Source organism: Eulemur rufifrons, chromosome 30 (assembly GCF_041146395.1).
Source record: "Eulemur rufifrons isolate Redbay chromosome 30, OSU_ERuf_1, whole genome shotgun sequence".
Taxonomy (NCBI): domain Eukaryota; kingdom Metazoa; phylum Chordata; class Mammalia; order Primates; family Lemuridae; genus Eulemur; species Eulemur rufifrons.
In genome coordinates, this window is record NC_091012.1 from 13,971,379 (window position 1) to 13,994,132 (window position 22,754).

General features: G+C 36.8%; 1 protein-coding gene across 1 annotated transcript; it reads left to right on the top strand.

Moving 5' to 3' along the window:
• Window positions 1-570: 570 nt before the first annotated feature.
• Window positions 571-20,949, top strand: LOC138378762 (zinc finger protein 595-like; the record flags this gene model as incomplete). The annotated part of the gene is made up of 5 exons (XM_069464133.1): window positions 571-585; window positions 2,399-2,525; window positions 3,028-3,123; window positions 19,166-19,428; window positions 19,513-20,949. Coding segments are annotated over exons 1-5 (1,938 nt in total), but the record flags the coding sequence as incomplete, so codon positions are not given.
• Window positions 20,950-22,754: the final 1,805 nt, after the last annotated feature.

Genomic DNA, 22,754 nt, shown 5'->3' on the forward strand with positions numbered 1-22,754 from the left:
GACAATTTTTAAGTAATTGCCTCTCAGCCCAACCTTTCAATTAGGATCACCTGGCTAGCTTAAAAGAAACACCATCACCTGTCTATGGGGCTGGGTGGGAACATCCATGTGGTTTTAATTGTGCCCCAAATAATTCTCATTTGATACTAGGGTCAAGCATTAGAACTCCCAAATATATTGATGAGATTGAGTTTAGACTTTGTTCCAGAGAGAAGTCACAGGGCCTGCTGCTTTGGGTTTCATAGGGGCAGATCAGTGTGGTCCAGATTCCCACTGCTGTAGCAGAAAGTCCTGGCATGTGTGGCAGGGGTAGGTCACCAAGGGAAAGACAGGAGAACCTCACATTTTAGTCTCTATAAGGAGACATCATACCTGACTGTTTCCTGTGACTAAGAAGCAGTGAGTGTAGCCTTTTCTGCATTTTGTGGTCCTCCTGCTTGTGGATGCTGTGTAAACAGGTGAAGAAATTGTGCTGACTCCTTTCAGAGCATAGTCTCAAGATGTAATTTTGATTGTTCTACACAATCTCACCTGAAAAGAAATTTCAGAGTAGGAGAAGGAGAAGAAGAAATGGCTGTTTTTCAGGTAAGTGTGTCCCAGGTTAGGGGGCTGTGTCCACTGTTCCTCCTGGAATGTCATGCAGAACTTGAATTTTTAGAACTTGTAAACTTTTATTTCTTTACTTCTGATGTTTATGCCTAATGAGTTTTTTCCACTACATTTTTTTCATTTCTTCTTATGACAGTCAAGGAGCACTGGAAAATCCTTCCTCCCTATATAATAAAACCTGCTCTACATTCTCTCCACACAAGCTTCTTAATAAAATAAACAAGTTTCATAATAAATGTGTGATATGTAATATTAAAAATGTTCCCATTGTGACAATTCAACCTACAATAGTGTGGATATCTGATATTCCTATTGGGGATGCGATAGGGTCTTTGTATTTGAGTGAAGAAGGGGAACATGTACTTTCAAGGTTTGATCTGGATGTTTTCATCAGCTCTATGTGAAATAGCATTTGGAAAATGCAGAAAGAGGATAGCATTGATTGCCTAGGATAACAAGAAAATTATGGAAAAATAAAAAATAGGAGACTTGCTCTGTAAAATGGAAAAGTATTTACATACATTATTAAAGATTACAAAACATGGGAAATATCTATAACTTGAACTTTGCATAAAACAGATGATTCTTCATGGTTACATATTTTTGGGCACTACCATCCCAGCAGTGATTTTTTTATCCTCTGTGCAATGGTGGCTAATACCAATTTGTCCCACTACAGTTGATGTTAACTTCATTCACTTGGTTAAGGTGCTCTCTGACAGATTCATCCAAAGTAAAGTTAATTGTTTTTTTTCTTTTTTTTTTTTTTTTTTTTTTTTTTTTTTTTGAGACAGAGTCTCACTCTGTTGCCCAGGCTAGAGTGAGTGCCGTGGCGTCAGCCTAGCTCACAGCAACCTCAAACTCCTGGGCTCAAGCGATCCTCCTGTCTCAGCCTCCCGAGTAGCTGGGACTACAGGCATGCGCCACCATGCCCGGCTAATTTTTTCTATATATATATTTTTAGCTGTCCATATAATTTCTTTCTATTTTTAGTAGAGATGGGGTCTCGCTCTTGCTCAGGGTGGTCTCGAACTCCTGAGCTCAAACGATCCGCCCACCTCGGCCTCCCAGAGTGCTAGGATTACAGGCGTGAGCCACCGCGCCCGGCCTGTTTTTTTTCTTTATGATTAAATGTCTTTTGGAAATTTACTGACTGATGTGCATGAACTATCACATTTACACTGGAAGCTCCCCTTTCTTTTTATAGCTTGCTTTGAAAAATGAAGACTCTTATCATTGTCTTCTGGTCAAATGAAGTGAGATAAATTGAAAGTCTACCACTTACTGGATGTTGACAAAATACTCTCCTTAGGTCAGAAGCACTGGCTTCACTGGTTATATTCTGTGAAATGCAGAGACTCAGACCCCACCCGAGATCTCCTGAATGAGAATCTGTATTTTAACAAGATCTCCAGTTCATTACTATACACGTGAAAATTGGGTGATACCTTCTAACTCACTGTTTCTCTGTGTGAGAATATGCACAATTTATTTCATATGATGTAAATATAGCACAAATTTATATTGCAGTGTTGAGGCCCTTAATGTTATATTAAATACTTTATCATGCAAAACAATATCATATGCACACTAATTTCACACATGTTATACGATTTTCATTCCTGAGAATTAGAGAATATGTTCAAGAATATCACTATGCTAAAAAATATCTTATTGGATAATTCCAGTCACCCATATGTCAGAAACAGTTCTCATAACTTTCATTTTCCTTGTAGTCAAATTAAGAATTCTCTCCTTGGCAACTTGGGAAATATGTGTCTTTTTTCAGGAACTGGTGACATTCAAGGATGTGGCTATAGAATTCTCTCCAGAGGAGTGGGCATGCCTTGACAATGCTCAGCGCAATTTGTATAGGGATGTGATGTTAGAGAACTATGGAAACCTGGTCTCCCTTGGTGAGGATCACTTCAATACACAATTCCTATTCCATACTAAGGGCATTATTTTATTTTTTTAGATTGTTTCTTGGAAATTTCTACTTTACATGAATGAATTTTATATCCCTGCTTTTAAGGAAAATTTGAAGGATTTTGGCGTAGAAAATAAAATCACTAGATGTCTCATCTTATCATGAACCTTTTCCTTTCTTGAGCTAATCTGTATACTTCACTCTAGATTAGTGGTTCCTCTAGAAATCAGGGTATATAATTGTTGCCTGCACCTTAGAACACAATTTCCACCACTTATTTTTTATTTGGTGCTAGTGGGAATTGGTGCTCTGGAGCCATAAATTTGAAATAATTTCTTATCGTTCTACAGGGTCTGTGAGAAAACCATATTTTGGAAAACAATTTTCTAGAATGTTCTATAATATTCTGTCTATAAGTATAGTACTTAAAAGATTAGTATTTGGAGAGTCTTCAGCAAAAGTCATGTGTATTCTTTCTAATAAAACAGGTCTTGCTGTCTCAAAGCCAGAGCTGATCACATGTCTGGAGCAAGGGATAGAGCCCTGGATTATGAATAAAGAGGAAACAACAGCTAAATATACAGGTAGGTGAGATTCAGTAAAGCAGATAACAAATGTTAAAGAGCCAAAGCTCAAGGAGAAAGGCAGATATTAAAAAGTGGTTTGCAATGCTCCCTCTTTTGGAAATGTTTTTTGAGAAGCCTGTGGATGTTTCTCTTTCTCTTACACAAGGACATCTTCTGTCCCATGCTCTTAAACTCTCTAAGAACTGTACATCTGTAGTGATCTTCCTTAGAATTCAGTGAGAGCCAAACTTCTTGTCATGGCTTATAAGGGACTACATTATCTGTAAACACTTCTATTATTCGGGGAGATATGGGATTATCTGTACATATTTTGAAGACCTCTACATTAAAGCATTTTTGACAGCATTTTGCTCTGCTGCCCCATCTGGAATACAGTGGTTGATCATAGCTCTCTGCAACCTGAAACTTCTGGGCTCCAGGGATCCTGCTACCTCAATTTTCCAAGTACCTAGGACTATGGGCATGAGCCACCATGGCCAGCTGATTTATTCCTATTATTATTATTATTATTTGTTAAAATGAAGTCTCTTTATGGTGCTGGGGCTGGTTTCAAGATCTTGATCTGAACTGATCGACCTTCCTTGGCTTCCCAAATTGCTGGGATTATAGTTGTGATCCACCATGCCCAGCTCCATTTTTGAAGTTCCTTTTCTTGCTTCATTTTTGAAATGTGTAAAAAGGAATAGTGGAGATATTGTGATTTGCTTCAGTAATTCTAGAAACACTAGGGACAGATTTTTCATATTTTCTACATCATGATTTCCAATTCTAAGGTTTCAGAGGCAATCCTATAGAAATTCAGACTCATTAATTTTATACAAATGCATAGCCTCTTCCTAAACCTAAGAACATCTAACATTATTTCACTTTGAAATATCCTTTTTTCTTTTTTATGTATATTCATTTTTCTAGTATAAAATAAGAGTAAAATTTCAACTTTATTGTACCCAAATTGCCAAACTGTATTATAGTTTATTTTCCCTACTCACCTCATAGAATCCTTAAATATACTCTCCCTTTGAGTGCTTCAAATTACTGAATATATTTATACTCCCAATTGATACATTGTATTTTGATGCTTATATTCCATAATTTTCCCCTATTTAGTACTATCAGGAAATTGTCATTCACATATATGTGTGTATGTGTGCATATATATTTGTGTGTGCATGTTTAACTGGTGAATTTTTCCACAAATAAGAATTGCATAACTGTATATATTTATTGTATACATTGTAAGTATTGCTGCAGTATACACGGGGGTGCAGAATTTTCTTGAGATACTCATTTTACATCTTTGGTTATACTCAGAAGTAGAATTGATGAATGATAAGGCAGTTCTATTATTTACATTTTTAAACAAATCTCTATGATGACACTACCTGTTTACAAATCAATAACAGTGTACAGGGATTGCTTTTCTGCACACTTTGCCCACACTTATTATGTCTCTTCTTTTGGACATTAGCCATTTTAACAGTTGTGAGGTGATACCTTATGATAATTTTGATTTGTGTTTGCATGATGTTTTGGTGATGCTGAGTTATTCTTCATGTTACCTTCATAAAAGAATTTTATGTCTCCCATTTAAATCTTTATTACATCTGGAGTTAGTTTTTGAATATCATGTAAGAAAAAAATATAGTATATATATATATATCTATATATATCTATATATAGTATATATATATAGTATATAGAAAAACAACTGATGTTTGAATGTAAATTTTATATCCTGTGACTTAACTGAGTGGTTTTATTACTTCATAAGGGTTTTTTTCCTATCTTCTTTATGATTTTTGACACATAAGATAATGCCATCTGAAAACAGTGTGGCATTAGTAAAGTAAAAGTGTTATTTTTACTTTTTCCTATCTAATTTGAGTGGATTCTTGTGATGTTCTTGCCTAGTTTTTCTGCTTAGGTCTTGTAGTAATATCATAAAATAGAAGCATTAAGAGTGGTTGCACATTTTCCTTATATTGGTATCTGTGCATGTGAAGGATTAAATACCTTTTCCAGTTTTTATAAAGTGTATTTGGAAGGTAAAGATGTTTCCTTTTGGGTACTTGGACTAAAGGTATGTCCAGTGGGTTTTCAATGAAGAGTTGCTTTAGCCAGGTCACAAGGCTGCCCCTTGCTCTGCAGTGGAGTCTGCATTTGGTGGGCCAGTTCTGAAGGGCTTGGGCGGTTTTCAATCCTCTCTTGTTTCTGGGTAAGCTGGTTGCCTTCAGGATTTTGATCTCTACTCAAACATACTACAGTATGATTGTGCAGTTGAGCCTGCATATGGTGGGGCTGATACCAAATGTGTGGATGGGTGCGGCTCCCAATGAGTACCTTGGAAGTTTCCCTTCAGGTCTCTGTGTGGATCTGTACACTGAAAGAACTGGCCATGGACTGTAGTTGAGACAGCTGTAGCAGAGTCACAGGTCTGCTTTTCAGAAGACAGTAAGACCAAATTATTCAGGTCTGCCTCCATGGCTACAGATAGATGTGTCTCTCCCAAAGTCTCTGGATGAACAGCACCACTGTAACTTTGTCACAGGGAACACTTAGAGACTGTGTGTATCTAAGTTGGTTGACCCATGATGTAGTCTGTAGTCAGGACAATGGGTCCTTACTTTTGGCACCTGAATGAGAACCTGAATATTCAAAATGACCCTCCAAGATCTATGGTTCCTCTAGGGTTTAATGACCTTCTATTTAAGTCCCCAAATTCAGATAAGTGTAATTTTCTGTGGATGGCCAGCAAAGTTTTGTTGTTGTTTGGAAAAATACAAGTGGATCCTTCCCCTCCCACCATATTGCTGAGTTTTGTCTCATATATTTTTTTATTTCTGATCTGTTCTATTTCATTTTTTTATAACTTTAGAATCAAAGTTTCAGAATAACATGACAGCATTTCAATTTCTCTACATTCTCACCATATGTTTGTGTGTTTGTATTTGTATATGTATTTATTTTTTTAAAAGTTCTCAATATAATGGATGTGAGGTGATATCTCATTGTGACTTTGCTTTGCATTTCTCAAAAGATTAACAATTTTAAGGATACTTTCAAATTCTCTTTGTCCCTTTGTATTTCTTCTTTGCAGAAATGCGAGATCAATCTACTGTCCATTTTTCTATCAAGCTATTCACTTTTTGTTGTTGAATTTTAGTCATTGTTTGTATATTCATGATATTAACTGCTATGCAATATGTGATTTGCATCTATTTTTACCCATTTTGTAGGAGGCATTTTTACTCCACTGAATTCTTTTCTTTGTGCAGACATTTTGAAGTTTGATGGAATCCCATTTTTCTTTTCTTCATTTTTATTGCTTATGCATTTGGTGTTACATCTACTAAAACAGTGCCAGGACCAATATCATGATCTTTCCCTTTTATTTTCTTCTAAGAGTTTTATACATGTATTTCCTTCTTTTAATTTCAGCTTATTATGGGGGTACAAAATTTTAGGTTATTTATATTGCCCATGCCCCCCACTCCCTCGAGCCAGAGCTTCAAACGTGTCCATTCCCCAGACAGTGCGCATCGCATTCATTATGTAGGTATACACCCATCCCCTCCCCCCTCCCCCCTCCCCCCTCCCCCCTCCCCCTGTATCTGCAGGACACACAATTGGTGTTATTCCCAAATGTGCACTTAGGCGATGATCAGGGAAACCAATTTGCTGGTGAGTACATGTGGTGCTTATTTTTCCATTCTTGGGATACTTCACTTAGTAGAATGGGTTCCAACTCTTTTATATAGCTCAAGATCAAGTATGATTGGAACGTTATAGACATTGCATTAAATTTGTATATCACTGTGTATGCTGTTGACATCTCAACAATTTTAAATCATCTGACCATTGAACATGAATACATTTAAGTGTGTGTTTAATTTTGACATATTTTTGGATTAGCCAGTTTATCTTTTGCTTTTGATTTCTAGGTCCAATTCATTTTTGCCAAAAAACATATGTTGTATGTTTTTAGACTTCTTCCAGTTGATAAAACTTAAGTGTCCTAACAGCATTTGTCATGTCTGATTGAAACTATTGTGTATTCTGCTACATTTCACTGAAGACCTCTTTAAATGTCTTTCACATCTAACTGATCTATAATGTTTTTCCCATTATCTGTTTCTTATTGATCTTCTATCAAATTTTTCCATTCATTATTGAAAGTGAGGTCTTGCAGTCTCCTATAATTGTGTGTTGCTAGGTGTTTCTTGCAACACTTCTGTCCACACTTTTGTTCCTATTTGCTTAATATATTTAGAAGTCCTGATGTATATAATATATATTTAAAAATATCTATGATAAAATAAGTGCATTGCATGTATATATCTATGTGCATCCTGTGCTATAGATTTCTGTTAAATGACCCATTTTATCAGTATGTTATAACAGTCTTTGTCTCTTCTGATGGTTTTTCACTTAAGGAGTATTTCCTTTAATTATGGCCACAATATCCTCCTCTAATTATTTACATACATTCTTTTTTTACAATTACTTTTAACCAATTTGACATTTCAGAGCTAAAGGAAGGCTTTCGTAGGTGGCATATTGTAGAGTGCTGTTTGTTTTTTATTTATAAAGTCATCTTATTTTCCTTTTTTTTCTTTTTTTTAACTTTTATTTTTATTTTTTGTTTGTTTTTCAGATCATTATGGAGGTACAAAAGATCAGGCTATATACATTGCCCATGCCTCCCCATCCCCCCGAGTCTGAGCTTCAGTTGTGTCGAATCCCTAGACAGTGCACATCACACTCATCATGTAGATGTGCACACCTCCCCTCCCCCACCCCATCCCCCCCAGTCAGAACTTCAAGCGTGTCCATTCCCCAGGCAGTGCACATCACACTCAACAAGTAGGTATACACCCATCCCTTCCACCAAGCCCCGAACTCTGTCTGATACCCAATTTGTGTTATTCCCAAATGTGCACTCAGGAAAACCAGTTTTCATGTGAGTACATGTGGTGCTTATTTTTCCATTCTTGGGATACTTCACTTAATAGAATGGGTTCCAGCTCTCTCCAGGAGAACCAAAGAGATGCCATATTGGCATTATTTCTAATAGCTGAGTAATATTCCATGGTATACATATACCACATTTTGCTAATCCAGTCATGAATTGATGGGCATTTGGGTTGTTTCCACATCTTTGCGATTGTGAATTGTGCTGCTATAAACATTCGGATGCAGGTGTCTTTTTTATAGAATGACTTTTGTTCTTCTGGGTAGATGCCCAATAATGGGATTGCTGGATCGAATGGTAGGTCTACTTGAATCTGTTTAAGGTATCTCCACATTGCCTTCCACAGGGGCTGCACTAGTTTACAGTCCCACCAGCAGTGTATGAGTGTACCTATCTCTCCACACCCACGCCAACATGTATAGTTTTGAGACTTTTTGATAAAGGCCGTTCTCACTGGAGTTAAGTGATATCTCATTGTGGTTTTGATTTGTATTTCCCTGATGATTAGAGATGTTGAACATTTTTTCATATGTTTGTTAGCCATTTTTATATCTTCTTTTGAAAAATTTCTATTCATGTCCTTTGTCCACTTTTTGATAGGGTTGTTCGATTTTTTCTTACTGATTTTCCTGAGTTCTAAATAGATTCTTGTTATCAGTCCTTTATCTGATGTGTAGTATGCAAAATTTTTTTCTCATTCTGTAGGTTGTCTGTTTACTCTCGTGACTGTTTCTTTGGCTGTGCAGAAGCTTTTTAATTTGATCAGGTCCCATTTATTTATTTTTGTTGCTGCTGTGATTGCCTTAGGTGTCTTAATAAATTCTTTGCCTAGGCCAATGTCTGTAAGAGTCTTTCCTACTTTTTCTTCTAGAATTCTAATAGTTTCTGACCTAAGGTTTAAGTCTGTTAACCACCGTGATTTGATTTTTGTGAGGGGTGAGAGCTGTGTGTCCTGTTTTAGTCTTCTACATGTGGATATCCAGTTTTCCCAGCACCATTTATTAAATAAGGAATCTTTTCCCCAGAGTATGTTTTTGTCTGCTTTGTCAAAGATTAGATGGCTATACGAGGATGGTTTTATATTTGGATTTTAGTTCTGTTCCACTGGTCTGTGTCCCTGCACTTGTGCCAGTACCAGGCTGTTTTAAGAACCACAGCCTTGTAGTATAGTTTGAAGTCTGGCAAATTAATACCTCCCATTTTGTTTTTGTTGTTTAAGATTGCTTTTCCTAAATGGGGTCTTCTCTGGTGCCATACAAAGCATAAAATTATTTTTTCTGTGTCTGTGAAAAAAGATGTTGGTAATTTAATAGGGATTGCATTGAGTCTGTAGATAACTTTGGGCAGTATAGACATTTTAACAATGTTGATTCTACTGATCCATGAGCATGGTATGGTTTTCCACCTATTTACATGTTCTGCGATTTCCTTCCTCAGTGTTTCATAGTTTTCCCTATAGAGGTCCTTTACCTCCTTAGTTAAATATATTCCTAGATATTTTATTTTCTTTGTTGCTATTTTGAAGGGTATTGAGTCCTTAATTTGGTTCTCCGTTTGACTGTTATTGGCGAATATGAATGCCTCTGATTTGTGTGTATTGATTTTGTATCCTGAGACTTTACTGAATTCATTGATCAATTCCAGGAGTCTTGGTTGAAACCTTGGGATTTTCTAGATATAACATCATATCATCAACGAAGAGTGAGAGTTTGATCTCTTCTGTCCCTATTTGGACTCCCTTGATTCTGCTCTCTTGCCTGATAGCTCTCGCAAGGACTTCCAATACTATGTTGAAAAGTAATGCGGACAGTGGGCAGCCTTGTATGGTTCCAGTTCGATGTGGGAATGCTTTCAGTTTTTCCCCATTCAGTATGATGTTGGCTGTGGGTTTGTCGTATATGGCTTGTATCATTTTTAGATAGGCCCTGTCTATGCCTATTTTGTTAAGTGTTCTTATCATAAAAGAGTGTTGAATTTTGTCGAATGCTTTTTCTGCATCTATTGAGAGGATCATATGATCTTTATTTTTGCTTCTATTTATGTGATGAATTACATTCATAGATTTTCGTATGTTAAACCATCCCTGCATCTCTGGGATGAAGCCCACTTGGTCGTGATGGATTATTTTTTTGATAAGCACTTGGATTCGATTTGCTAGGATTTTATTCAGAATTTTTACATCTATATTCATAAGAGAAATTGGTCTATAGTTCTCTGTTTTAGTTGCATCCTTTCCTGGTTTTGGTATCAGGATTATGTTGGCTTGGTAAAAAGTGTTGGGGAGAATCCCATCCTTCTCTATATTGGAGAATAGTTTATGTAGGATTGGCACCAGTTCTTCTTTGTAGGTATGGTAGAATTCAGGTGTGAACACATCTGTTCCAGGGCTTTTCTTTTTGGGAAGGTTTTTTTATTGCTGTTTCGATTTCAGATCTAGATATCGGTCTATTCAGGAATTCTATTTCTTCCTGGTTGAGCCTGGGAAGGCTGTGTGTTTCTCAGAATTTGTCCATTTCCTCCAGGTTTTCTAATTTGTGTGCATAAAGATTTTTGTAGAATTCATAGATGATATCAAGTATCTCTGTGGCATCAGTCGTGATTACTCCTTTCGTGTTCCCGATGGAGGTTATAAGAGATTTTTCTTTTCTGCTCTTGGTTAGTCTAGCCAGAGGTGTGTCAATTTTGTTTATTTTTTCAAAGAACCATCTTTTGGTTTTATTAATCTCCCTTATGGTTTGATTGTTGTGCTTTTCATTTAGTTCTGATTTAATCTTAATAATTTCTCTCCTTCTGCTGGGTTTGGGATCGGTCTGTTCTTCCTTCTCCAGCTCTTTGAGTCTATTCATTAGATTGTCTACTTGTAAGTTTTCTGTCTTTTTGGTATAGGCATTATGGAAATAAATTTTCCTCTCAGGACTGCTTTAGCTGTGTCCCACTGATTTTGATACATTGTATCTCCTTTGTCATTTACTTCAAAGAATCTTTTGATTTCTGACTTGATTTCTTCGTTTATAAAATAAGTGTTGAGGAGAAGGTTATTTAGCTTCCATGACTTTGAGTAGAAGTGAGGATTTCTGTTAGGGTTCATTTTTACTTTTATTCCACTGTGATCTGAGAAGATGCATGGTATAATTTCTATATTTTTAAATTTTTTAAGACATGCTTTATGTCCTAAGATATGGTCAATCTTGGAGAATGTCCCATGAGCTGATGAGAAGAAAGTATATTCAGTGGTTTTTGGGTAGAATGTCCTGTAGATGTCAGTCAGGCCCATTTGTTCTAGAATTCTATTTAAGTCCATTATGTCTTTGTTTATTTTCTGTTTAGAGGATCTGTCCTGTACTGTCATTGGGATGTTAAAGTCTCCAGCTATTACAGTATTGTTATCTATCATTTGGTTCAGATCAAGTAGGGTTTGCTTTATGAATCTGGGTGCACCTAGATTGGGTGTATATATATTAAGTATAGTTATGTCTTCTTGTTTAATTGTACCCTTCACCAGTATATAGTGACCATCTTTGTCTTTCTTTACTTTTGTTGATTTAAAAACTACGTTATCAGAGATTAGAACCGCCACGTCAGCTTTCTTTTGGGTTCCATTTACTTGGAATATTGATTTCCACCCTTTTATTTTCAGTCTAAATGCATCCTTGCAGGTTAGATGAGTTTCCTGAAGACAGAGGATACTTGGCTTATATTTTTTTATCCATTGGGCCAGTCTATGTCTCTTGAGTGGGGAATTCAATCCATTCACATTTAATGAGAGAACTGATAAGTGAGACAGATTGCTGTTCCACATTTTGGGTTGAATTTCATTGATCTGTTTTCTCTCTGGAGCCATTATGATAACTGAGTTTTTATATTTATCTCTTGATTAGTGTTACATTCGAGGGTCCTTCTTGTGCTGGACCATGTGTAACTCTGTTTTGAGTACTTCTTGGAGAGCTGGTCTTGTCTTGGTGAATTCCCTGAGTTTTTGTTTATCTGAGAATGTCTTAATTTCACCTTCATATATAAAACTGAGCTTAGCTGGGTACAGGATTCTAGGCTGGGCATTATTCTGTTTCAGAAGAGTGAGAATGGGGCCCCAATCTCTTCTTGCTTGTAAGGTTTCAGTTGAGAAATCTGGCGTGATTCGGATGGACTTTCCTTTGTATGTTACTTGTTTCTTTCTCCTTACAGCTCGAAGAAGGGCCTCTTTAGTGGATATTTTGGTCAGTCTGATGACTACATGACGTGGTGTCTTCCTATTTGGTATGAATCTCCCGGGGGTTCTTTGAGCTTCTTGAACCTGTATATTTAGAGATTTGGCAAGGCCTGGGAAATTTTCCTCAATTATATCTTCAAATAGTTTATTCAGCCCTTGCTTATTGTCTTCTTCACCCTCAGGAATGCCGATAACTCTCACATTAGGCTTCTTCACATAATCCCACATTTCTTGTAGACTCTGGTCTTTTCTCTTGTTTCTTTGCTCTAACTCTGTGACTGTCTTATTTAATTGCAAAGTGTTATCTTCAATCTCTGAGATTCTTTCTTCTGTTTGATCTACCCTGCTCTTGAGACTTTCCACTGTGTTTTGTAGCTCCTTGAATAAATTCTTCATTTCCAGGAGTTCAGTTTGATTTTTCTTCAGTATTTCAATTTCTTTGGTGAATTTTTCTTCCAAGTCCTGGATCTTTTTTGTGGTTTCTTTGTGTTGATTATCCATTTTTTCTTTCATAATGTTCAGCGTATTTATGATCCATGTTTGAAATTCTTCCTGTGACATGTTGCTATTTGGAATCTGGTTTGTGTTAATTGGTGGAGAACTAGTAATCCTCTTTGAGGGCAAGGTTTCAGCTTGATTCTTTATAGTCCCAGAGTTCTTTCACTGAGCCCTTCCCATCTGGATGAGTCCTTAAGATCCCTTCTTTCAGCTTTAGTCTGGATAGGGGCACGCCATGAGCACCAGGTAAGCTGCGTCCTCTGTCACTAGGGGGAGCCCTTCGCATGTTGTTCAGGATTTTGCTACCCCTGCTGGGGGGGCTGCTCCTCTTCCTCTCCCAAGGTGGTTTCCATCTCTCTCTGCACGAAAGACAGTGGATAGGGGGAATGGAGTGGCACCTTCGTTCGCCCAGTGCCCCAGCCGCTGCAGTTCCCGCAGGCGATGGTCCGCCCTGCCCCAATGTCCGCAAGGTCCACGCTCCACTCTCTCGCAACTGGGAAACCACTCAGTGTTCACACAAAGGTGGAGCTCGTAGTGGGGGTCCGTGGACTAGGGAAGGGAGGCACCCAGGGAGCTGCCCGGTACCCAATCGCTCCGCAGCATTTAGGCTGTGAAACCCAACAATGGCAGCCACCCGTCTGCAGATCACTGTCTCTGGGGTTGAACGCTCAGGGACCGGCAGAGGCCAGAGGAGCGGGGACCGGGAGAATCCAGCCGCCCGCCTAAACGACACAGTTTGGCGTCTGCTAGAGCCGGACTTAAGCAGCCCTGCCGCCCGCGTATAGGAGACATTTGCTAGGCACCTCGGCTGTGCACAGCGCTCCAGGGTCCAAAATGCCTCCCGCTAATGTCTCCTCTCTGCAGAGCCCCACGTCTCCCATAGCGATTCTGCACCGACTTCAGGCAGATCCCCAATTGAGTGGGTGTGGAGGTCAGAGGGGGAGCAAGATGCTTTCCTGTGGGGCTGAACCCACCCCACTCTCTGGTGAGGTGGGTACAGCAGTCCCGCGCTCCCTTCTCTATTAACCGTCCCACCCTCTCCAGATATTCATGATTTATTTCTCAATCACCTCAGTCTTTTCTTGCTCTCTCTCTGTCCCACGCTGATTCTCCGTGGATTCACACCGCCGTTCTTGTGGGGCAGTGAACCTCTAGCATTGTGGCAGTCTGAGACCCATGCCTTCCACTCTGGGAGCACGAATCCAGGAGGTCACCACCATTCCGCCATCTTCGAGTCTCCTGAAAGTCATCTTATTTTTCATTAGAGAGTTTAAACCACTTATATTTAAAGTAACTTCTAAAGGATATGAATTTACCATTGAAATTTTTTAATTCTTGCCCATGTGCCCTGTATATACATTGTTCCTCATTGCCTGTCTTATTCTCTTTAGTTTTATTTCCTTGATTTTGAAGTGGCATGCTTTGATTGCTTTCCCATTTGCTTTTGCATACCTTCTACAGGCATTCTGTTTGTGACCACATTAGGAAATGGAGACTAAATAATCTCTGTGTTATAACAACATATCTTAATCTCGTAACAGTTTCAATTAAATTAAATTAAAAACCTACATGTCTTAAAGTGCCACATGTTCTTATTAATGTCACAAATTATACCTTTTATATTGTATATGTGAGAATAGATTTTGCACATTTATGCTTTCAGTTTTTCTTTAATTCTATAGATTTATTATGAGGGTTTATGAACCATCATGATCAAATAGAATTCTATATCTGTTTATACATTTACCTTTAACACAGAGCTTTATGTTTTTAACTGTTTATAATGCTACCCAACATATTTTTATTTTTCATCACAGTGGATCCCCTTTACATTTCTTCTGGCCTACTCCCGTGGTGATGAACAGCATTGACTTTTGCTTAGCTTGGAAAATCTTTAATTTTTCTCTTGTTTTTGGAAAAATATTTCCCAGAGGAAGCCCTCTTAGTTGGTAGTACTTTTTTTTTTTTTTGTTATCACTCTGGCATTTAGAAAATTCTCAGCTGCCTTATTCTCCAAATAATCTTTCTGCCATTTTCTCACTATATTCTTCTTCTAGGAATCTTTCTTAGATATATTGGTCTACCTGACTATGTCCAATACGTTCCATACTCCACCTTCAGTTGTCTCCCTTTTAAAATTTTGCTTCCATGACTCAATATTTATAAATGAAATGTCTTCAACTTTCTGATTCTTCTGCTTCATTAAGTGTGCTTCTGTGCTTCTCTAGTGAATTTTTCATCTCAGTTATTATATTCTTCAGCTCTAAAATTTGTGTTGGGTTCTTGTTATAGTTTTTATGTCTGTTAATATCTCAGTTTCTTCAGGCATCATTTTGCAGATTTTGTTGTCTGTGTTTTGTTTTTCTTGTAGGGGATGTTTCAGATGATTATTTCTAAGGTTTTTCAGATACTCCAAATATCTCCATTTCATAAGCATTGGTTCCTGGAAATTTATGTTTTTTGTTGCTGTGGGATAGGTTTTGTGAATCCTCTGCATTCCCTGAAATCTTGTGATAAGTACAGTTAATTTTATCTTTGTTTTTACTTATACATTGTAATTTTGTGTGACAATATTCAACTCTGGTCACTTTAACATAGTATGATTTAATATTTAAATATGAATTAGCAATTTATCCAGTGCTAAAATAATTCTCTATGTGTTTGCTTGCCTGTGTGAGTAAAAATTATGTCAAGTTTGTTTCAAACTTACTTATTTGTTTTCTTGGTTTGTGGTATAATTCTTTCATCTTTACTGGGTGAGTAGTCATAAAAATTATAATTTCAGCAGTTCTTTATTGCTGAATGTATATTATATTGGTGTGAGAGAAATAATCATGTAAGGAGACTTCAAGATGGCTGATGAGAATCAAGGCTTGTCAGAGCATTCAAGTAGAACAGTTGATAATTTAACAGAGGGGAGTGGAGGATGATTCCTGGTAAGCATTAGACCATACAGTCTGAAACAAGTGGAGTCTGGGACACTAACAGCAGGTACTGAGCAGCTCAGAAGAGAGGAGGATAAAAGGTAGGAACTGGCACAAACAAAATCACAGGACTTCTGGAGCCCAAGGAAAAAGTAAGGGATTTTGACCTCCCCCACCCAGGTGCCTCAGGCTTGCAATACGATGCATGTCTCTCATCCCATGGGAGTGTGCTATGAGCTACAAAAAGGTCAGCATCACTGCACCTGGACACCCCCTCCTCTGCACCTGATACACTCCAGGCATCCCAGGAAGTAATTTTGGCTTAAGGTTCTCATAGCTGTGTGACCACACTCACCCCATAGCAACTGCCAAAGCAGCTTGCACTGAGTGACTAAGCCTGCCTTGGGCATTGGGTAGCACACTTCCAGCAAAAGCTGCACTGAGTGACTGAGCACGCCTTCGGCAATGGGGTGCAAACTACCAGCCAAGCCTGTCTTGGAAAGTGTATCTGGTGCTGCAACTCAGAGAGGAGGAGGGTGGCATGGCACTCACTCTTCCTGAGAGTGTTACAGGAAGACCATGGCCCCTTCTCGCCACCATAGCTGATGCTGGAATTCTCTGTGCTGAGATGCCCAGCTCTCAGTGCTATGGGTGCTTTTTCACCTGGCTCAGCTTGTGATCTTCCCATTGACAGGCACTTGGTGCATCTGTCTGCTGACACACAGTCAACAGGATGAGAAGCATTGGGGAAGGGTCCCAGTTTCAAAATCAGGCAGGGAATGAAAGTTCATGTCCATTGGGAGGGTGTGGAGGAGAAAAGGAAACAGGGGTCTATCAATGTTCCCCCACCAAACCTCCCCTGGAGAACTGCCATATTGGATTTTGCTGAACCAGGGAGAATCAATTTGCATAAGTACTAGTTCCCATGGTAAATAAATACATCTGGTGCCTGCATCTCAATTAGAGAAGCTGCCCACAACACCACTCACTTTTGTTTTTTGAATTCTATAAATTTTTATTTCACTTTGTTAATGTAAATTTATAATACAAATATATAAAAATATAATAAATTGTTACTATGAGTTTGGGGAAATAATCATTTTTTTTTATTTCAGCTTATTATGGGGGTACAAAAGTTCAGGTTATATATATTGCCCATGTCCCGCCCATACTCCCAAGTCAGAGCTTCAAGCATGTCCATTCCCCAGATAGTGTGCATTGCATTCGTCATGTAGTTATACCCCCATCCCATCATTAAACATAATGTCATCAAGGTTTATCTCTATTGTGCGTGTTACTAGATTATTTGTTTTATTAAAGCTCAGAAATAATCCACTATTTCTAAATTTCAAATTGTATTTATCCTTTCATTTGGTAAGGGCAATTTTGTTTTCTTTCATCTACTGGCCTTTGTGAATAATGATGAAATAAATATGAGTGTGAAGATATCTTTTAATTTTACAACCTATGCAAGAGTTTATATTTGTGTTTCTTTCTGATTCATTGGTCCAGTTTTCTGTCTTTCTGCCAGTAGAAAACTTCATTGACTACTGTAGATTTTCAATGTTTTAAAATGGGGAAGTATGGTACCAATAGCATTTTTTCACTTTTTGATGATTGTTCAGATCTTTGTGGTCTCTTGAGATTCCATATTATTTTTGGGTTTGCTGTTTCTCTTTTTGAAAAAATTAAATTGAGAATTTGAAAGGAATTGCATTGAATCTGTAGACCACTATCGACATCTTCACAGCATTAAGTCTTCTTCTCTTGAACAAGAACGTGTTCAAAAGTGTGTTATTTTAATATATTTGTGAATTTTTCTGTATTTCTTCTGTTATTTATTTACATTTCCATTCCATTCTGGTCAGAAATTAAAGTGTGTAAAATTTCAGTTTTCTAAAATTGGTTAAGACTTGCTTTGTGGCCAAACAGGTAGTTTTTTAGGAAGAATGTTTTATGAGGTATCAAGAAGATTGTATGTTCTGTTATTATTCTGTAGAGTGTTCTCTATATATCTGTTAGGTCTAATTGCTCTACGGTGTTTTCAAATCTTCTGTTTTCTTATTATTAATTTGACTGGCTTTATTATTATTTAAAGTGGAATATCAATGTATCCTATTATTTTGCTGTCCATTTCTTGCTTCAATTCTGTCAATATTTTCTTTATATATTTGCGAACCTTGATGTGAGATAAAGATAGATATCATATATATGTCTTATTTTCATGGGTTCTCAGTGAATGACCTCTTTTTATATTAAATGTCCTTGGTGTCTCTTGTGACAGTTTTGGCCTAAAGTATATTTTATAAACTGTAACATTTTTCACTTCAAATATAATATGCCTAATATAATTTTGAACTCCACTGCTGTTATTTGCTTAAAGTTTTCATGGTACATCTTGTTATATTCTGCCAATTTTAGTCTATTGTTTTCACAAGATATGAAGTAAAGTCTCTTTAGAGAGAATATAGTTGGATTTTTTAATCCCTTTATTTAACTGTGTCTTCTGACTGGAAATACTAGTACATAAATATTTATATAATTTTCTCAAAGGGAAGGACTTATAATTTCCCTAATATTAATTGTTTTATATAACTTTTGTCACTATTTTTTCTTTGTTTCTTCTTCATTATGTGCCACTAATATTTAGGGACATATTTTGTTTCTTTGTCCATCTTCCTTTGTGTATCTCTATAAACATTTTCCTGATGTTCACAGTAAGAATTACCTAAAGTCCTTTGAAGTTGCAAAATACATTGAACTGATAAGTACTCAACTTCAGTTGCATACAAAAATTCTTAATCTTTATGTTTGCCCCCAACCTTATGATATTGATGTCAATAATTATGTATTTTTACATTGTATATCAATTAACATATGGTAATGCTCTTTGTCAATTTTGTCTTTCAAATTTTATAGCATAAATAAATGTTTTTGTACCATCATTATAATACTGCAGAATTTTATTTTTGATATGTATACACCTTTCCCAGAGAGTTATGTAGTTATCATAGAAGACAGAAACCAGCTTGTGGAAAGGCCATAAAAAATGAGATGTATGGACATATGTGCCAATAGTTTCATTCTCTTTTGAAAGGGAGTCCAGGAGATGGGATTTTACTACTAATGTGATTCCTCTATATCAGCGGTGAGGAAGGGCTTTGCTAGGTAAATGTAACAAACTTCCCTTCCAGTTCCATTTGGTTCTTGGTGTCATTCTCATATGGGGTGCTATGAACTCTTAGCAGTTATGATTTCTCAAAAAGTCATGTTTGTATGTATATTTTTAAGGTCATACATCTATCATGGAAGTAAGACCATGGTATTCTATAGTGCTTTCTTGCTAATGTGCCTGGTATAGTTTTATATATTCAAATTGTGAAGTATATTCACCTGAGTCTAGTTAGTGAGATACTTTGTTATTTTCATTTCTTTCAGAACTGTCTTCTCATTGCACCCAAGACCTGGTGCCAGAGCAGGGCATAAAGGACTCATTACAGAAATCAATAAGGAGACTATATGAAACCGGTGGCCTTGAAAATATATACTTAAGAGAAGACTGGGAGTGTGTGAATGAGTGTAAGGGGCAGAAAGTACATTACGATGGTCTTACCCAATGTTTGTCAACTACCCATAGGAAAATATTCAGATGTATAAAAGTCTTTACCAAATTTTCAAATCTAAATAAACATAAAAAAAGACCTACAGGAGAGGGAATTTTCAGGCATAATAGATGTGGGAAAACTATTAACCACATCTCAAACGTTTCTGGTCATAGGAAAATTCATACAGGAGAGAAACCCTACAAGTGTGAAGAATGTGGAAAAGCCTTTAACTGGTACTCAAAACTTACTACACATAAGAGAATTCATACAGGAGAGAAACCATACAAATGTGAAGAATGTGGCAAAGTCTTTACCCAGTGCTCAAGTCTTATTGAACATAAAAGAATTCATACAGGAGAGAAAACCTACAAGTGTGAAGAATGTGGCAAAGCCTTTACCAGGTACTCAAGTCTTGCTGAACATAAAAGAATTCATACAGGAGAGAAACCCTACAAGTGTGAAGAATGTGGCAAAGCCTTTAGCCGGGGCACAGACCTTACTCTACATAAAAGAATTCATACAGGAGAGAAACCATACAAATGTGAAGAATGTGGCAAAGCCTTTAGCCGGTGCACAGACCTTACTGAACATAAAAGAATTCATACAGGAGAGAAACCACACAAATGTGAAGAATGTGGCAAAGCCTTTACCCAGTGCTCACACCTTACTCTACATAAAAGAATTCATACAGGAGAGAAACCATACAAATGTGAAGAATGTGGCAAAGCCTTTACCCAGTGCTCAAGTCTTATTGAACATAAAAGAATTCATACAGGAGAGAAACCATTCAAATGTGAAGAATGCGGCAAAGCCTTTACCCGGGGCACAGACCTTACTCTACATAAAAGAATTCATACAGGAGAGAAACCATACAAATGTGAAGAATGTGGCAAAGCCTTTAGCCGATACAGAGACCTTACTCTACATAAAAGAATTCATACAGGAGAGAAACCATACAAATGTGAAGAATGTGGCAAAGCCTTTACCCAGTGCTCACACCTTACTCTACATAAAAGAATTCATACAGGAGAGAAACCATACAAATGTGAAGAATGTGGCAAAGCATTTAGCCGGTACAGAGACCTTACTCTACATAAAAGAATCCATACAGGAGAGAAACCATACAAATGTGAAGAATGTGGCAAAACCTTTACCCAGTGCTCACACCTTACTCTACATAAAAGAATCCATACAGGAGAGAAACCATACAAATGTGAAGAATGTGACAAAGCCTTTACCCAGTGCTCCAGTCTTATTGAACATAAAAGAATTCATACAGGAGAGAAACCATACAAATGTGAAGAATGTGGCAAAGCCTTTAGCCGGGGCACAGACCTTACTCTACATAAAAGAATTCATACAGGAGAGAAACCATACAAATGTGAAGAATGTGGCAAAGCCTTTAGCCGGTACAGAGACCTTACTCTACATAAAAGAATTCATACAGGAGAGAAACCATACAAATGTGAAGAATGTGGCAAAACCTTTACCCAGTGCTCACACCTTACTCTACATAAAAGAATCCATACAGGAGAGAAACCATACAAATGTAAAGAATGTGGCAAAGCCTTTACCCAGTGCTCACACCTTACTCTACATAAAAGAATTCATACAGGAGAGAAACCATAGAAATGTGAAGAATGTGACAAAGCCTTTAGCCGGTGCACAGACCTCAATCTACATAAAAGAATTCATAGTGGAGAGAAACCCTACAAATGTGAAGAATGTGGAAAAGCCTGTACCCAGTGCACAGACCTCATTCTACATAAAAGAATTAATACAGGAGGGAAACCATGCAAATGTAAAGAACGTGGTAAAGCCTTTACCCAGTCCTCAATCCTTACTGTGTGTTAAGTCATAGTGAAGGGAAACCATACAAATGTGAAGAATGTGTCTAAGCCTTTACCCAGTGCTCACACCTTATGGTACATAAAGAAAAGTCATACTGGAGAGAAATCCTACAGATATGAAGAATGTGGCAAAACCATTAGCCGGAACCCATACCTTACTCTACATAAAAGAATTCATACAGTAGAGAAGCCCTACAAATGTGAAGAATGTGGCAAAGCCTTCAATAACTGCTCACATCTTACTCAACATCAAAGACATCATACTAGATAAAAGTGAGATAAATGTAATGACTATGGAAGTGCTTTCCCAAAGCATTAGCCTTAAAATGCACAACAGTACTTATTCTGAAAGTAAACAATAATCATGTAGAGCACTGAACATACCTTTACTTCTATCACAGATCTTATTGGACATGAGAGAACTTACACTGAAAGAAACCCTCCAATATTTTCTCAAGCATTGCTCAACATCAGAAAATTTTTAATAGATAGAAACCTTACAAATTTAATGAATGTGAAAAAAGATTTATGCAAAAGGTATGCCTTAGAGAACAACACAGAATTGATACTTAAAACTACTTTACATATATAATAAATTTTGGAACAGATTCAATCAAAAATCAAGTCTAAATAGATATAAGAGGATTCACAGTACAATGCACTAAGGCACTAACACATTCACCTATTTCTTTAAACCAGGTTGTTGATTATAGAGAATAATCCAGTTAAAATAGTTAGATAATTTATTTTTTTGTCAGTTTGAAAAAAGAGAGAGATTTTTTGAGAGTTATACTTATATGTAAAATATATTTTCTGGTCAGGATGGGGTGAAAATGTAGCAAAGTATAATTTTTTGCATTTTTGACAAGCAAATATTGATGTGATTCAACTCTCAAAGCAGTAGATGTTATGAAATCATTCCTAGTAAGTATGTGAATGTGTGTGGTTAATGGTAGCTACATCACAGTTATTAGAAGTCTTTCTGTCTTAAGTAGGCATCATTCATGTACTTTTCCATGGAAAATTGAAATCACTGAAATGTAACATGTATGAAATGGAGAGTTGCTTTGTGGTTGACTTTTAACAAACAGTATTTTAAGTGATGTATAATGTAGGTATACAGACTAATATTCTTCTCATTATAATCAGAATGAAACAATTACAATATTAGAAATAAATTGTTTTACTAATTGCAAATTACGATGATGAAATAGAGTGAATTTTGAAATATTTTTAGATTACATGTAAACTTAATTTGTTTTATTAAGTTAAAAAAGGTTTCTATTGTGTCAAACATGTTGTAGATTGAATGAAGTGTTATTTTCCCACTAACATTAACTTGTCTGATGTTACTCAGAGTTGGAGGTAATGGATTGTAAAAAGGTACAATTGGTTACAAACTAAAATGATGTCATTTGTGATCCTTTTTTTCAGTGGCTTTAAATTTCTAATACTTCGAAGAATAATGTTCCCAAAAGTTTTATTATTTTTTATTATTTTTGCAATTACATTGTTACTATAATGCTTATAATAAAGATTGTCCATTTAATGAAAAGCCATCCATTTCTGAGC